This window comes from Pimephales promelas, chromosome 8 (genome assembly GCF_988280905.1).
Source record: "Pimephales promelas chromosome 8, fPimPro1.hap1.1, whole genome shotgun sequence".
Classification (NCBI taxonomy): domain Eukaryota; kingdom Metazoa; phylum Chordata; class Actinopteri; order Cypriniformes; family Leuciscidae; genus Pimephales; species Pimephales promelas.
The window spans coordinates 20,007,005-20,026,107 of NC_142776.1; the positions used below are offsets into that span (position 1 = coordinate 20,007,005).

General features: G+C 37.0%; 1 protein-coding gene and 1 long non-coding RNA gene across 3 annotated transcripts in view; one reads left to right on the plus strand and one right to left on the minus strand.

Annotated features, from left to right (window-relative positions):
- LOC148977715 (uncharacterized) overlaps window positions 1–19,103 on the minus strand; it is a 97,851-nt gene that overhangs the window by 19,591 nt on the left and 59,157 nt on the right. Inside the window, exon 3 of one of the 2 annotated variants that reach the window (XR_016169492.1) lies at window positions 9,222–9,358. The exons of the other annotated variant lie outside the window; for it this stretch is intronic. This is a non-coding gene — a long non-coding RNA (uncharacterized LOC148977715). Of the gene's footprint in view, window positions 1–9,221; window positions 9,359–19,103 lie in introns of those variants that run through there. 2 annotated transcript variants of the gene reach the window in all.
- Window positions 1–19,103, plus strand: part of LOC148977716 (uncharacterized) — a 143,101-nt gene that overhangs the window by 19,464 nt on the left and 104,534 nt on the right. The window contains exons 2-3 of the mRNA XM_089134126.1: window positions 9,250–9,371; window positions 17,321–17,368. Of these exons, the coding sequence (XP_088990252.1) occupies window positions 9,250–9,371; window positions 17,321–17,368 (170 nt within the window). The remainder of the gene's footprint in view (window positions 1–9,249; window positions 9,372–17,320; window positions 17,369–19,103) is intronic.

The following is a 19,103-nucleotide window of genomic DNA, read 5'->3' on the forward strand; positions in this document are numbered from 1 at the left end:
TTACTTGGCATAATCACGGTGACCGGGATAAATCATTAACCCCCTTTATTTTGAGAATATTGGAATATTGTACATTCCCAGGAGATAACTTAATGAGGAATATTGTACATTCCCACAAGAAAATTTCAGAAGGCGTGCGTTTCAGTGAGTTCAGAAACTGCGCTTACTTTAGATATACAGTAGAGAATAAATCCCTTTGGAGTGGACATTTTGTTTTGTAACTGTAGACCTTTTTCACGTTCAAACAACAGTATGCACTAAAGAAAGTTGAAAAAAAAAGCACAACAGGTCTTCTTTAAGTCTCGTATTTTTCCCCCCATACTGTCCAGTATAAAAGGTCATCCACTGTCCTTTACCATGACCGTATTTATTTTCTTATCTCTTTTTTATAGTGTAATAGAATTTATTTTTAAAATGTTTATTTTGTTACTCGTTCATAATGCTTTTGGGTTAGTTAGACTAAGTGAATCTGTCAGCGCTTGTGTGTCTCCACAATTAACATACGAGTGCCTTCATTAGCACTTCTGTGTCTGTATTCATTAGCGTGTGTGTGCGCGGCCCTTCTCTGATGGGGGTAAGGGGAGGACCTGTGATTGCTAAGTGTAGAGTCTGATCAAGGCTGACAGTATTTAACATAATTAAGAAAAGCTTCAGTCACAGTGGCATTAAATAAACACCTCACTGAGCGAGGGAGGATCTGATGAGAGAGAAAGAGGAAGAGAGAGGGAGGGAAGGGTCATTTCTCAGTCATGGGATGAGACGTGTGTGTTAGTCTTCTCATTACTGCACAGCTTGAGTGGCACACACTTCCTCTCTTTTGCTGCAATGTGAGCACACGCCTACACACACAAACTCACACACACTTACTGACTCACACTGTCAAGGTGGAACATTAACTTTTTTTTGACATGACTTAATCTTTCCTGCTCGGCCAACAACACTGTGTCAATTGAGAAAAGGACAACCGTTTTTGATGAAAAACACAGTACAATCTGTGGGTACACGCGACCTTAAATACAAGTGCCATTGTTGGCAAGTGAAATTCATTACACTACAAGTTGCTAAGAAAAGACTACATGATGAAGCTAAAGGGGCAAAAGCTGAATACCAAATCACCATTTGAACTTACTTTTCAACTGTTAAAGTCAGCATGAAATGGAATAGAGCATCACAGTCCCGCCCACAGCCCGAGAGAGCGTTGGGAAGTAAATTTCCCATTCATTTCTCCCATTGACATTTTGTAAAATCCATATCTAAAGAGTGTTAGAGCATGTCTGAGGATAATCAGCTACAGCTGAACTTATAAGCATATAACATATCATTTCGAGTAAACGAAGAGAAAATCCCCAAAAAAGTCAAGGGGACAAGCCTGTGTACATATTTTCATTTCCGAGCAAAGGAACTACTCCTCCCATAAACCACCGTGCCTCATTGAAGTCGTCTGAAAGGCACCGTGAAAGAGCCGAGTGACTTCCAAATCTGACGACGGCCAAGTGAACTTTTTCCTCCAGTGAAATTTATATAGTAAATGTGCAGGGAAACTCCTTTTCCTCGATTTACTGAAGCAAACGCATTTGCAGCTCCACATGCTAAAACAGTGAGCATCTGTCTTGCTCATTGGCTAAGCTGTGGCAACTGCACATCCAATGGCGCGGGGGCATCTCAGAGGTGCGACCAATGAACTTAGCCCTACGTCATTACAGGATCTTCAGTCTTCTTCACGTACCTTCGCAGGGTTTTAGACACGTGACACGACTTCCACCAATCAGCTGCATCACTGTGGGATTGTTCAGGATTGTGGGTAATGAAGTACTTATCCAATACATCACGAATAAAAGGCATTTATCTTAAAACAAGGTTAGTGCCCCATGAACGTTTGGCGTTTATATGAGCATATACAATCACTTAGTACAGCCGCAGCTGGTTTTAAGTCTACCATGTATGGTTACGTTTTTATGGCTTATATCCCAACTGTCAATGGAGAAATTGTATTGAATTTTTACTTCTGGCACCGGCTGTGTGCGGGACTGTGATGCTCTATATGCGATAGTCTTTTTGATTGACAGGTGATCTGACCAATCATACAGTCATCCGCCATCCGCTGAATTCGCCATTTTTGTCTGACAAAGCAGTCAGGAGACTTAGTAGATTAACCTTTGAGGATTTGAACTTAAAAAACAGGGTGTACTGACGTCTTTCCGCAGTTAAAACAGCATTCCTTCTTATGTTCATTCATGTCTATTTGATTCTTTAAATTAACTAGATGGAAGAGATGATCGGTTGAGCAGCTTTAACTGAGGCTCTACACTACAGCGATCTGTCACACATATTAAAGAGCCACACAATGGTATTTATTATTTAAATTTCTTTAAAAAATGACCAAATTTGAAAATTAAGACTTTGTTTCATAACAAAAGTAACCTGGTCTGTCAACACATTGTCAGTGTCCTCTCTGCTACGCAATGTATTTTTCCCCCGCATGAGAACATGGTGTGGCGTGAGAGCAGCGTGACTTGTCAGCCATAGCAACAGTAACTAAAGGGGGCGGGTCTTCGCGAACGGTCAATTGTGACGTATATCTGAATGAAACAGCTTCTCAAACAGAAAAAAAAAAATTATCTGCAATTGATTGGATCATTGGATCATTGTGGTTTGCTATTACTGCTATCTCTTGTGAGTGACTGGTTGTCCCGCCCCTGGGTCAGTAAACATGTCATCAGTAGAGAAGAGGAGAGAAGACATGTCACTGCAAAAGGGAGGGGACGTTACTTTTATTAAAGATTACGAGTGCACAAGAATTAAAAAAAAGAATGATGTGGGCAGATAAATCATTTAAATAGTAAAAACTGCAATATTCCATAAACAAAATAATAATAATAATAATAAAAAAACATAAGAATTTTATTTTAATTGTGTCCCAAATGGTGTACTATGTGCACTATGTGTGTACTATGTGTGTTATTTTGTCATCCAGCAGCCGTGTGCCTCTCCAGTACATAATTAAAGCTGTGACATTTGAGTTTATGAAGTGTCCAACACTCCACACTTTTTTTTTTTATTTGGTTAATTAAATACATCAATCGAGCACTTGAAGTTTCTCTTTTGATTTTTCAGTGTGAACAAACTACTCACACTAATACAAAATTGCATAAAAGGTATAGGCTATGCATTTTGAGATGCACCGCATGATTGCACATAAAAAAAATATAATAAAATAAAATAAATAAATAAATAATTAAACACAACTTTAAAAACTAGGCCTATAAAATGTATGCCTAATTTCTTTAAACATTTTTTTTTTTAAATAGATCAATGAAAAGCAGCATTTAGCTGTTAAAATATGACCTGTAGGGATTCGAATCTCTTCATGAACTGTTTGGACTGATTCATTAGAATGAGCTAGGCTTTTCATAGGACAGTTTCGAATCGAACAGATTCATTACACAGACTCACACGGTCACAGTCAGACTTGCCCACGAAACAAATGGAATAAGAGACATTAGGACAGTGCATGAGGTAAAAATGTGAGTAGAGAAGTTTAGGTGTTTATCAGAAATGTAGAAGTTAGCGTTATGCTAAACAACAGTCAGTCACTTACTCCTTCATTGTCACGTCTGTTTATGAGCTGTATGGAAGCCAAACGGCAGGTAAACAGTCACGCAGCTATTTAGGCTACATGCCTAGACATGCAGCCAAAGCATTAGCAATGTGCAAAAACAGCACTGTGACGGTAAATGTTTTTATTCTCTGAATACTTTGTATGCCGTAAGATGTTACATTACATTACTTATACATAGATGTTATACTTATAGGTAAATTAGGCCTAGTCTATGTGTCGTTCCTGAACGAATCGTTCGTTGAACTAATATGCTCTATGCGTGGCGTATTTCCGGTGAAGGTCTAAGTGACGAATAAAGAAGGCATAAATACCAGTGATGCGCGGGTCAATGTATAAACAAACCACAACCGACCGACGTTTTCAACTACCCGCCCGCAACTTGGGCCGCAAAAAAAAGTAAAAAAATATTGTACCCGACCCGCTTCCTGACCGCATTTTTTAAAAGTAGTAAATGCTCATCGGAGCGTTATTGGGCCATAGACGTGTAACAACACAGCATCGCAAGAAGACGTAGGCCTGGCCTACACATAAGAAAGGCAAAGCCAGGACTTCATCATATTTCATTATTTCAGCAAATGTCTCCCACACTTTTACTCTTTCTATTTGTGTATTTGCGGAGCTTCCACTCCCCAGTCTTAACCTTTTCTCTTGCCGCCTCCATCTCTGCAGACTGTAGTGATCATAGACATGGCCAGTTCATGAACGAATCGTTCTTTTGAACCGGTTCTTTTTAGTGAACCGGTCGAACCTACACTAAATCGAATTGAATCGTTCGAAACAGTTCGCGTCTTGCGTCAGTGCTGATCCACAAGTTAGTTACTTACTTTCAGACATGCCTGACAGTCGCCTCCGAATCGAAATAAATCAATATCCTGAATTCTATTTTACTCCAGTAACTCCAACAGTTCACTGAACCGAGACATGTTGGTGCCACTGTTGAGAGAAGTGATGAGCACGAGCAGCTGATACTGCGCATAGATACTGCGTACTACCGAACGCACAGGGACAGCGGTTCTCGAATCACTAGTATAGAACCGAGAACTGTTTAGACTGAGCTTGTGTGTTATCTTCGTGCCAGTTATTCAGCCAATAATGTGTAGGGCTGTATATTTCATCAAAAATTGTGTCTAGTACTAATACAAATGTTTAATTGGCATCTTTTTTCAAACGACCCGACCGACCGCGACCCGAATATCATTAAAAACATTTTTGGATGACCCGTAACTGCGGGTAACCGTGGGTCACTGATAAATACTAATTACAGTAGTTCATGTTTTTCACAGTCAGTAATTCATACTGTAACATTTGTTTGTTCGCTGTGTCAAGTTGCATGGTTTCAATAGCCTAAATGCATTTTCTTTCAGGTTTTGACTGCAAATGTCACGTCCTCCTGGAATCAACCAATTTTAAATAATTAGTATTAACTAGTTTTGTGGTGTAGGTCTACGAATTTTATACTGTTAACTTCAAATAATACAAATAGTAAAGATAGATCTGGTAGGTCTCGACGGGAGGGATATCAGGAGTTGGAAGAGGTGTGTCGTGATTCTGATTCTGACACAGGTTCTTGGATCTGAGTATCGCGATTATTTCGGTTTTATTTAACATGATTCTTTTTTATTATTATTTAGGAGCAAACAAGTGTCTCTCGTGCTGGCTCGCAGCTGCAGTCCATAGCACCGCCTATCTTTAAGTTTAATCACAATCGAACGTCCAGTTTAACTGCCAAGTTGATCTTCTTGTAATAAAGAACTCATCGTGGAAAAAACACGCTGTATTTTCATTGCATTTTTAATTGATAAAACGTTAAACAAAATAAGTAATACATTTAAGTATAAATATTAATGATTAATCGATAGTCAAATGAATGAATGAGTGTCACGTCTCACTTATTTACTTTGAACCGGAAGACTCTCCCACTGTTGATGCAAAGACTCATGGGGGCGTAGGAAACTTGTGGATAGAATAGGATATATGCACGCATTTGACGCAAGGCTGCTCTTCAGTTTCCGGTTGGGGAGATTTAAAGAGGAGGAAAACCAAGGAAAACGGGATTATGGCAGAGCCTTCAAAATGTACTGTTCTCCCGTCTTTGAAACGAAACTTTAATATGTTTAGATGTAATTTTATATATAGTTATGTTTATTTAATATAATAAACAAAGAAGCATAAACAAATCTGTTTTGAAGACTAACATTTCTTTAGTATAGCCATAGAGTATAAAAACCAATATACATTCTCGGTATAGCATTGGACTCTACGATCGGCGGAAGTAATCCAGCATCCTTAAGGTCCTTTCACACTCTACGCGATTTTGACGCACAAATAACTTGCGCGATAGTTTTAATTTTTGATCAGCTGCTTAGTATAATGAGTCCTTCCACACTGAACGCGAATGTGCTGCGGCGAAAAAACGACTTTTATTTATTTCCAGCCCATTCTCACCCCCAAGGCGTCACTTAACTGACACACTTGGGTAGCATTTGGACATGCTTCAATATCTGACGCTTTAGGCGCCCTTTAGCGTCAGTTAGATGACGCCCTAGGATCGCGTGTACCCTACCCCCACCCCACACCTAAACCTAACCGCGTCCTCTAACTGACGCTTTCCTTTAGCGTCAGTTAGATGACCCCGTAGGATCGCCTCATGTAAGTGACGCTAAAGGGCGCCTAAAACGTCAAATATTGAAGCATGGTCAAAGGTGACGCCTTGGGGTGAGAATGCGTTGTTATTTCGCTTCTATGTCGATTTTTTTTTTTTACTTTTGAGGCGAAAGAAAAGGCTTCAGCCAATCATATACAAAGAAACAAAGGGGACGTGACCGCAACAATGATGGATCTTCTGATTGCTTGTGTGTCGAGTCGTCTGTGAATGAAAATCAGCAGGTTGTTAGCTATGCATTGACCGGCATCACCGCTCTGTATTCCCTATGAATGCGTATGTATTTGCTTATTCCCGCTTATCTGGTATCCTGAGCTTCTCTGGGACTCATGAAGTGGATGCTGGCATGCACGGCGTTGACAAAGGGTTCCCATAGCGTAAGCTAAACTTACGCAATACAAGACAACCTCTCCTAAATGAATCGGTTACCTAACGTAACCTCGGTTCTTTCTAGATGAGGTAACGGGTATTGCGTAACCTGCCGCGCTCGCACCACGAGCGCTATTTCGCTTCAGTCGATGAAAACCAGAGATTCAGCCTCCGAGCCCTGCTTAGCCACATCCATTTTGGCGGGCTAGGATGCGTTGAGGACACGAGCACCCTTCATTGGACGTGTCGTCACGTTGGTCTCTCTGGTAGGCTGCTGCAGTTGCCGCAGGTCAGCCAATGAGCACGCTAGACAGCCTGCTCTAGGTCTGCTGGCTGCTGCACTGCATTGACAATGAATACAAAATTAAGGATGATTTTTGGCTTCAATATCTCAGGAAGATGAATCTTTCCCATAGCGTAAGCTAAACTTACACAATACTTGTTCCATCATCTAGAGAGAACCGAGGTTGCGTTGGGTAACCGATTCGTTTCCAACATTTCAAATAACTTGTTTTTGTTCAAGGGACTTTTGAGTCTATGTAGTACGGTGTACGTTGGATTGTCCACTGTGGAGTCACAGATAGCTTTGACTTCCCAATTTAACAAGCTTCCTCTTTAATTTCCAGTGTCTTCACCCAAGATTAAAGTCTCAGTAATCTGACTTTCCTCCTCCTCATAGATTCGGCTTCAAATGGTGGATGATTACAACCATATGTTCTCCTGTCCTGTACAAGCCCTGTAAAGACAAGGCTATTACTGATATGCTGATAAAAGAGGCAGGATGACTTTCCCCTTCATGAATGACTCTGAATGCCATGGGATGTCTCGTTTCCCTATTAAAATCCTATTTGACAGATGGCTGGGGAATGCATTTAAACGAATGAAATAATGTTGTTTTTATATCGAAACATTTGGTTTCTGTACAACTACCCTTGCATTATGCTTGATAGCATGGCTGGATCTTATAGGCATATCTTCTAATTGCATTTTTCTTGGACGTTAACATCCAGCGTCTTGCAGAACTTTGATGTATATGCCGGCGAACACTGGGCAGCCAAGCAGTCTGGGGACTGGATGAAAAAGTGTCTGCTAGTGTGACAAAAAGCAGACATCCAGACACACACTCCTCCACGGCAGATACTGGAGGAACTTTTCTCTTCACCCACAGACACCCTTGCTGACAAAGCAAATAAGAAAAATGGAGGACAACATTATAAGATGCATATATATATATATATATATATTTAGTGACATTAAGCATAATGATAACTGGGTTTAGCCTTCAGATAATGGCTCTTGGGCAGTCTGGAATAGATTATTTCTTTAGAAGTACCGAGGGTTATTCTTCCTATGGTTCGTAATTAATTAATTAATTAGATTATTTATTTATTAATCAATCATTTGCACAACAAATTAAGCTGAGATAATTATTTTCCCTGCAAGCACTCAGGTGCTAATGGTTGATTAAGTCTTGATTATGGGCTAACCATAGCTTGACGTGATTGCTTGTTTTCTCCCCGTTTTGTTCGCTGTTTATGGAAGTTGTGAGTAATTTTCTGTTCAGATTGTACCTGCGGCAGCACTTTGAGAGTATGAGCGCATTAATGACTTGACAAAAACTAATTCTGTCAATCACTGTTAGTGTGACAAAATGTCAAAGTGACAAGTAAATAAGCAGTTAGCATTAGGTGAGGCATTAAAGACAAACACCTTGATTTCTCTCTTGTCATCATCAAATAATTATCTTGTGCATGCCTAATGTTATGTAAATTTGTTATTACGCCCACAGAAATTCAGTAATGGGCATACACTCGAGCTATAAATTGTTTTGCAGCACGCCATTAAGCACTAGGTTCTCATGTCACATTTTTCAAGTGTCAAGGTGCATTCTGGATTTTTTTTATGTTGTGCTGGCCAATATGACGGATGTTACACACTTATACTGACACCTAGTGGTGTGGATGAATCATGGAACAACATGAGGATAAATGATGACCGTTTTTTTGTTCTTTTTTTTTTGGGGGGGTGGGGGGGGTGGACTAGGCCTATCCCTTTAACATGACGTTTTGTGGTGAAGTGAAACACAGCAGGGGACATGCAATTCAAGCAGGTAGACATTAAATCTTTAATGTAAAAATGGATGAAAATCATATGGACATATGACTGTTTGTTATACAGTATGTCAAGTCCTTTTACAAAAAAGTATCTTATTATCAAAGTCAAAAGACCATTTCGGTATAGTTGAGTTTAAAATAAAAGTATTTATTTCTGAAATACTTTGCACAGTTAAACTTTGTCTCAATACAAACAATGGCAAACAAAACAAAAACAAAAGTATGCGTCGTTAATTTACTTCAGCATTTCTAAAGATTATTAAAATGATTACCGCTTTGACTTTGCTACCAATAATACTTAATACAGTATAAAACAAAACAATTATTATTTACTTCTTAAGGTGTAAAATGTTTTAATTGGAGAAAACACAGAGTGCATGACAGTGCATTATTAATTTGTCTAATCTAAATCTTTTTTGACTCTTCCTGCTAGAGCAACTCTGTTCTTATTCTCAGGGTTAAAACTATCATTCTTCTTTTGACAGATGAGTCCGAGTGCTTCATTTGCCGAGATGTGGGCCTGGTAGGTGAGGATCCACTGAGAACTTTCTGTGATTGTAAGAATCTCGTGGCTCACCACAGCTGCTTGCTCACCTGGATCAAAAAGGTACAATCAGAATTTTATTCATCCGTAGACTACAAAACTCTGGCTGGTAACCCTTTCAAGTTGTCATTCTGGGATTGAAGCCCAATTTATACTTCTGCGTCGAACTTACACCGTATCCACGTCTGTGTGTAGCACGCATACCCTTCGGCTTACCCTGATGTGCACCTCTCCAAAATGTAACAATGTGTCAATTCTACGCGGACGCAAGCGCTGTGATTGGTCTACTAGAAACCCTACCTCAGGTTTCACATGCTCCCTCTGCATGTGTAATTGCACATCAACACGGACAAGGACGCAGACGTATCCATGAAAACCAACGCGTAGCCTGTAGTGTTGAGGATACTGCATAGCTCCGACGCAGAAGTATAAATAAGCCTTGATCTCAACAAAAAGCCTCAGACTGTAGCTAACAAAAAGCATGTGCCTGCCTAGATGTGTTTAAATCAATAAACATCAGCCCTTTTGTAAATTCTTAACCACCCAGGCTGTTCTCCATTCCCTACCTATTGGAGGCCATGCAACTATGCAGAGACATAGTTGTTGTGTTGTATCCTAACAATTTTTCTTGTTAATTAAAACTTCAGATGGGCTGGTTGAAGGAGCGTTCTGTCTTTTGTTGGGGTGTAGCTGGATGTCTTTTGTCTTGTAGCCCGCGAACCATGCATGTGCCCTCCTCTGGCTCTGCGCTACATTAAGTCCTGGAGGTGGAGGTGGTAGGGGGCCTTCCTAACCCCAGCCTCCCAGGGCAGGCACAGTTTGAGTGGGCAAAGTGATAAATACACACGGCTCGTCATACATCATCGCTGCACTCCAGATATCAATAGCCTACTGGAATGATTAATAACAGCCGATACTTCCTCTAGTTAGTTCTTTTTAATTAAATCATGCTTTGTGCAAGCACAAATGGATTTTAGAGCAGAGGAAAGGAAATATTATGTTATCAACCATTAAAGGGATGGTCCACCCAAAAATGGTGCCATTTACTCACCCTCATGTCATTCCAATTATGTGTGTCAGAGTGTCAGATTGGTCCAGAATAACATTGGACCCTGTTGACTGTTCGCAAAGATCCACCCGCTTTAGTTACTGTTACTATGTCCCAACAAGTTATGGCGCTCTGACATCACGTATCATGTTCTCAGACAGTGAAAAATACATTGCGGAGCAGAGAGAACACTGACAACGCGCCAACAGATAGGAGAGTACAGGTTACTTTTGATATAAAACAAAGTCTCAGCTTTCAAATTTTGCTCTTTCTTTAAGACATTTAAACAATAAATACAGCTTTGTGGCGTTAAATACCTTTAATGTGTTGTGATAGATTAATCTCAGTTAAAGCTGCTTGAGAACCGATCATCTCTTCCTTCTGGATATCAAATAAACATGGAATGCTGTTTCAACCGCAGACAGTCGTCAATACATTCTGTTTTTCAAGTTCAAGTCCACTGATGTTTATACTTCAACTCTCCTGACTTTTGGTGGATTATGATTGGTCAGATCGCCTGTCTTGTCTATCAAACACCTTGCGAAGGGTGAATTGACTTTCTTTTAATGAATACAATTTGATTTTATTATATAAATTAGTGCTGTCAATCAATTAAAAAATTAACTAATTTATCCCAGGTTTTTCTGCAATTAATATTTGAATATTGAAATGCGTTTACATTGAATTACAACATAAATAGAATATATTTTCAATATTTATTTAATTTATTTAATTATGTAATGATATTTTTTTTACTAAGCATTGTGAATTAAGGCCAGTATCACTGATGACAGTACTGGTACTGATGTCTCAGGTAGGTCTAACATAGATTCTGCATTAATATACATAAATTGAATTTAATTGAGTCTCTGCATATAAATCTAATATAGATTATTTCTTATTAAAGCTACAGAAGTTATTCAATCAAGATTTGTGAGTCATTTTCCTCTTTGTCTATTGTTCTTTGATTAACATTAAATGACACACACAGCACCAGGTTTATTAGGCTGCTGTCACTGTAAGACCTGACACACATGAAGTAGATCTGACATTTTCTCACAACTGTTTACATTAATTTTACACTTTTTAACACATTTAATACTCTGCTTACGAGGATACTCAACAGAACCTGAATTTTGACATATTTTTTTTTGTTTTTGACCGCTCAATCATTAAAGAGAACAGTACACACCCAGTACATTTTAGTTCTTTTTTTTGCCTTTTATCACACTTGAATGGTTTAATAGCATTTTAATTAATGATAGTGTGATGAAATACTGACAGAAAAGAATTGATATTTAATATATTATATTTGCAGATATTTAAACTGCAAAAAAAATAAAATAATGACAATAATATATATATATATATATATATATATATATGTATATATACTGTATATATACTGTATATATATATATATATATATATATATATATATATATATATATATATAAATAAAATTCGGTCTGTTACTCTGCCAATGAATGCAATTTGGAACATAGCGCAACATTTCCTGGTGGACATCCACTTTCATTCTATAAAAAACAGAAGTGAGAATGGTCTGCTTAACATCTCCTAACACAGTGTTGTCCAAAGTCGGTCCTGGAGTGCCACTGTCCTGTAGAGTTTAGCTTCAGCTTGCCTCAACACACCTGCCTGGAAGTTTCTACTATGAGACCTTGATTATGTTTATGTTTGTTTAGTTGAGTTTAAAGCTAAACTTTGCTGGACACTCCTCTCCCAACATCATAAAAAAAAAAAAAAATCATATAGGTTTTGGAATAACATTTTCAGTCACCTCTTTATGATTTCTGAGGCAAGCCAAACCTTTCAAAAAAATCAAATAAGAACTAACAAATCTAACTGTATTTCAAAGCAATTGTCGTAATTAGCCGGACCTCCCAGCATGAAAGCGCACCGGCAAAAGCAACTCAACAGCAAAACTCATTTTGACTGTGCCTGTTTCTGTTTTGTGCTGTTTAGACTATAACTACGATTTGCCAGCAGTGTGATCACTTGCCCCAACAGTTAATGACAGTTAATGCTGTTTTTTGTCTTTTCATGCATGATGCACTGAAAGTCCCACTAAACCCTGTTTATTCAGCAGCCTTTCCGTAAACACTGGATCTCTGAATCCACCACAGACCCCACCACACTTTTCCAAAACAGCACACTGTACCAAGACGCCCACAGACATATGCACATACACATGAAAACACATACACGCATACAAACACACAGAAGCCAAGCTTATTGTTTTCCAGAACGAAATTGAAACCAGCAGATTTCCCCTGCCGTCATGCCTAAAGTATTCCAAAATAGAGAGTCCAAATCCACAGTAAGATTATAGTGATCAAAAGACGCATTTTTCAAATGTGACAAAGGCTGCTGAAGGATTTGTCTATATTTTACAGTTCACTTATTCCACTTTGGAAGTCTGATCGTGTCTTGTTTTAGTTCTCTATTTTCCTATACATCTAAAAGAGCATGTACGTTTTAATAAGTTTATTAAGAATAAATAGATGTCCATGAATGAGATAAATTGCATTTTATGTGACAGATTCGATGTCTTTAATTGAAATATATATATATTTCTTCTATACCAAATAATTAGCAGTTCCCTTGCAGCACTTTTAAAATGTTAACATTTTAAATATAATTGAAGAGTTCAGATGCAAAAGCCTCTAAATGCCATTTGAAATTTTCTTCTAAAATGATCATTTTTATCAAGCTTGTATATTTAAGTTCAGTAATTTCACTTAAATGACAATGAAGATTACCAATGAATTGCCATTTAAGTGAAATTACTGAACTTAAATATACAAGCTTGATAAAAAATTATCATTCTAGAAGAAAATTTCAAATGGCACTTAGAGGCTTTTGCATCTGAACTCTTCAATTGTACATTATATTGAAATGTAATTTATTTGTAAACATTAACTTATTTATTATCATCAGCATAATGAATTTCATGAATTTTATCATTTTATTTTGGTTTTCCTTTAGCTTATGACAGCATGCACTCAAGCTCAATGAACTCTATACGCATTTATGCAAAAGCTGATAATGATGTTATCTATCATGTTATGAGAATGATAAAAAAACAAAAAATAATAATAATCTGCTTTGTTGAAAGCAAGAGCATCTGACTATCTAAACAAATGAGTTTATTAGGTAAATTCCACACATTTGCTTAATTGAATAATGACCTAAAAATGGTACAGACAAATAAACCTTTCTTTTTCATTTCACATCATAATAAAATCCTAAAAAAAAAAGAAAAAAAAAAATCTGCTTACTAGTTTAAAATAGATTTTAACTCTCAGATTTTAAATGTGGTCTGTATAGACAATGCTTCTGATATGGTAGACGGATGCACTGTGTTTGATGAATACCGCATTCTATTTTGATGATATTTTTACTCATTTAAAAAAAAAAAAATCAATTATCCTGCTGCACAAGCCTTTTTTTCTGACCAAGATTTGTAGAACCTGTTCTTAAAACACACACACTGTACACAAACAACACACTGTACACACAATGACTCACGCTTCTTTTAAATGGAAGGAGAGGAGAGAAGGAAAGGAAAGAGGAGACGTGGCGAGACAGTGTGCCCCTGACAGTGGAGCTGAAATCAGCGATCGACCTGTCACTTCTTGTCTGATTGCCATCTCCCTGAAAGAAGGTCAGGCATATACGCCTAAAGTGCCTCTTAACCACATTTTATGAAGCCAGAAAATGTAATCCAATAACCGTTTGACTCGTGATTGCTTTACGCTTGGCGGCTGGGAACGATACTACTCTTAAAAGCAGCTTAGGTAAAAAAGAGAAAGAAAAGAGAACAAAGGCAAATTCCAGGTCCTTATCTAATTTCAGGAAGAGCGGTTACAGTGCAACTGCAGTGGCCAATAACCAGCCGAAGGAAACAAAACGCTCATAATTCATTTTCTCTTCCTGGCTAATATATACTTCAAATACGGTCTGGCTCATAACAATGTAGTTGGACTTATTGTCCGTGACAAGGCAGAGAAGAAGCTTTTCAGGCCAGCAATCTTTAACACTGCCCTCTTCCTCTGTGCAAGCTCAGAGAGACAAATAACATGGCACAAAAACTAATTAGCGAGCGGGAACTAGTTAAGAGAATGGCCTGAGAGTGGAAGCAGGGAGCCCGAGGCTTGATTTAAATATAGGGCCAGAGTCAGTGACTGAGTGTGCCTGGGAGATCCTGCCCCCTCAAGGCACACCACTTGCTGACCTTTGACCCTCATTAGGCAGAGGGCATTCCTGGTAAGATGAGGCCCACAGTGGTGTGTACAAGGGCGTATGAGGAATCGGAACGACCGCGTAAGACCCGCCCCGCACCAGAACCACGACCCGTCATTACTCAGAGAGCTTTCCCCACGAGAAAGAGAGAGAAAGAAAGTTGCTATTGAGATACCCCAGATCAAGGACAATGTCATCTATTACTGCGCCGCACAGGGCTCATGTCAAAACCACCGCAATTACTTGCCTCATATACCCACATAAATATGTTTTCCATTTTTTTTTTTTTTTTTTTTTTTTGAAAGTCTGCCATCTGGTTTCAGTCTATTGCAGTTAATGGAAATGATTTTGCATGAAAAAATAATACGCTTTCCAAATATGTAATCTAATCCATGTGAAATAACCCTCAGAGTTGTGGAGTAAATGACAAGAGAAAATTGATATCATTATGGTGTGCAGAGGGTCTTTAAAATACTAAAAACTAGCTGCATTTATACCGTTCGCATGCAGTGCAGGTTTAAACAAAGTATATTTAAAAAAAAATAGTTTGCAAATGTGTTTTTGTCGAGGATCATAAATGATTACATCAGGCTTTTATGGATCATATAATTTAGGGATAATAGATCTTGCACTGAAGAAGAAAAAAAAGAAAGAATGTGGTGCAGATGTTATTTATATGGGCAAAAAGTAAAATGCAATTCTGATAGATTGTAATGTCTATCAATGTGATCTTTAACAGCAGACTACTTAGTCATAGTAAGATACTTAGTTGCTTAGTTTTATTGTTTAAATCTCTGTAGTGCTATGCAATATAATGATATAAACGTTCTTCAAAAGCCTATGTATCATATTTCATACACACATTTTAAAACATGATAGTCAAGTAAGCCTAACTTGCTTCAGTCCAGCAAGTGTTTATCTTGAAATATTAACAATATAAAAAGTTATTCTTAACAATAGAAAAAGTTATTCTTACTTAAATCAATTTCACAGAAAAAAAAAACACCACGACCTGAAGGTGGATACTTTTAGAATGATATTAAAAGGCTAAAAAGGTATTAAACAGCAGCTAGTAGATTGTGTACAACAGTTTTTTCAGCAAAGTTTTGATCATCTTGATAATTGAGAGGCCTTATCAAAAAAAAAAAAAAAAAGAAACATTAGGCAATGTTCAAGCAATGTCAAAATAGAATATTTAAATATGAAAATCAAGTATTAAATACACTGTTATTTTTTAAATACATTATTTTGAGATGAATGCAGAAAGATTTATGAGACATTATTAGAAAAAATTGTTACATAAATGGATGTTGCAGATTTTTATCTGATTTATTGTCTACTTCAATAAGGTTGATGTTTAACAACGCTGTTTAAGGACTTGCCTGTTTCTTGGTGTCTGCGTGTGACATATGAGTGCAGTTAAGTGGGTTCTGTGTGTGTGAAAGTCATTTTAAGTGGTTGAGTTTAGATACCATTTCTCTCTCGCTCTCCCTCCCTCTCTCATGGTTTGATAATTCCCATCATTGCAAACAGACATGCATTTCCATTCATTAGCCAAACACTCTTAGCAATCAGGCCATAGCGCCAGGGGCACCAGGCCTCTTGTAAAATCACATCGCTTAATAGCACTGTTCTATAATTATATGCCATTAACATCTATCAAAATGAGCTCCCACATGTCATGCATATAAGCTCTGGATTTAGCAACTGTGTTCCACCACTCTACATCTTTCCATTATGGAGACCAGCATCCATTGGGATAAAATAGGCTAATTGCTAATGTGTAATATTTGTACAATGGGCTCCTTAATTATTTAGATAATTAATTCTAGTTGTATCCCATTTTATCAACCAAGCAACCTCTTAATTATCAGATGTGGAATAGCTGAGCTATATCAAATGCATGGTACATAACATGTTGATAATGAAAAGTGGCCGTTCATCTGTTGTTCCATTTAGTGCTCATCTTTAACTGTCAGTAAAAGATTATGAAATCTATATTTACTCACTGTAAAAAAATTTCTTTGGTAATCTAAAAAAAGAACCTGGGATGTATTTAAAAAAAAAAAAAAAACAATCAGAAAAATTAAAGGGATTGATAGACCTCCCAAAAATTTTCATTCTGTCATCATTTAACGTGAAAAGATGTATATATTTTGTCCATACAATGGAAGTCAATGAAAACCTAAACTTCTTCAAAATATTTTCTTCTGTGTTCTGCATTTAGTCGTACGGGTTTGGAATGATGAAATGAGTAAATGATGACAGAATTTTATTTTTTGGGTGAACTATTCCTTTATTTAGAAATCATGTTTAATATAAACTAAATCGAGCTAATTCCATCAGTTTAGATAAACATAAGTAATTTGATATAGCATCTATGCACAAGCTCATCCTTTATTCTTTTCTGAAATATTTTTAAACTTTATAGAGTGGCAAAATATTTGTACTATTTGGTTTTGGTAAATTAGATTAGATTCAGCTTTGTTGTCATTATGTTGCAGTGCAAAACCAATGAAATACACTTGGCATCCAATTCCAGGGCAAATCGTAAATAAATTATATGGTAAACTAATTTGTCAATCAGCGTTGGATGAAAACATTTGTTTAATGTTTAAATGTATATGAATACTGAAATGTAATAAAGTGCAGTGATTTTAATTTAATAAACATTTTTTTTTTAATATTTTGCATTTAGGGTCTGGGACGAAAGGAGAGGCTGAGGTGTAGCATTTGCAATGCTGAGGTATGTGTGTGTTTGTTGTTTTAGTATTATGTTATACTATTATAGTATTTATTCATATTTTGGATTAACTTTTATATTTACAATGTTAGTTTTTGTTTTAACTTTAGTAATTATCTTATGTGCTTTGGCCAATTTTAATAAATATTTCTATTTAGCTGCAATTTATATTTATTTCTGTTTAAGTTTTAGCAATTTTAATATTTTAATTTATTTTATTTCAGTTAATTGGGAACACTTAAGTTTTCCGTCCTTAATTTCAGTGATTAAAAACTAAAACAATTTTAATAGTTTTAGTAGTAGCTTTGGTTATTAATATTGTCAGTTTCTCTTCCATATCCAACTTTGTAAGTTTAAAATGAAGGAAACATCATTTTTGCAGCTCACCCTTGCTTACAGTGGTCTTTTTCATGTTCCATAACTCATGTTATGGCTAGCCTAAAATGCAGATGTGTTTTCTATTTGTATGGCGATATTGAAATTGCCGGGTTTCATACCTTATTACAGAAAAGCAGTTCTGACAGAGAACAAACTCTATAAACTCCTAAATCTCTAGTGTATGTCTATGATTGTGTAAGTGTGTGTGCATGTGTAATAGGTTGATGCCCTCTTGCAGCAGATAGTATTTAACTCATTAGAAGAACATCAGCTCCTGGAACAGATAGAAGCCCAAAGGATCCAGAACACAAATACTACTAATGAGCAATCATCTCTCTCTCTCTCTCTCTCTCTCTCTCTCTCTCTCTCTTGCTCTCTCTCACTCTCTCTCTTGCTCACTCTCTCTCTCCCCATGTCATTGGTTTGGTCGATGAATATAAAAGCCTGTTTTTATTACATTAATAATATGCCAAGACACCCACTGTGGGAAAAATAAACGGTCATAATATTTGGCATGGGAGACGGACAACATAATATCCAAATCCATATTCAGTCTGCGAGCTCAAATTTAGCACGCTTTCTCCCCGATGTGTTCCCAATGCTAATTCCGTGTGGCCATCTTGCCCGGCGCGGCAGGAGCTCATTTGTGTGAAATGGTGGATGTTGATGTGGCATCACACAGAGGGTCAGTTCTCCGCTTAGACGTGCGGTTCAACCACCCTACTGCGTTTAGGTGTTTGCTGTGTACATATATCTTTACATATGATATGGCTGTGCGGAGAATAAACAGTCTGATTTGTCTTTTCTTGTGTGGAACAGTCTTCTATTTTCTCGTTTTCACTCCAGTCTCTTGGATTTTTCAGTATTTCTAGCATTTTAAACCATGGTCTTCATATCAAATCTTTTCCTTTTAAAGTGCTTTTTAGGCTGTTTTTGGTGGTGTTTTTTTCCACAGCTAAGCAACCAACGCTTAGCACACTTTATGAAAAGTGGACCTTCTCTTTATGTTTTTTTTTTTTTTTTTTTTTTCTGGGAGTGTGGTAAAAAACAAAAAAAAAAACAAAAACAAAAAAACAATAGGGAGACATTTATGAAAAATAATTTAGTTTAAATGTAATTAAACTTTTCATTGTGCCAGGGCAGAATGTGTTAATTAAACAAATATTAATTGTGTTAATTAAACAAATGAAGAGTTCAGATGCAAAAGCCTCTAAATGCCATTTGAAATTTTCTTCTTTAATGATGATTTTTATCAAACTTGTATATTTAAGTTCAGTTATTTCACTTAAATAATAATTAATAGGTAATTATCATTGCCATTTAAGTGAAATCACTGAACTTAAATATACAAGCTTGATAA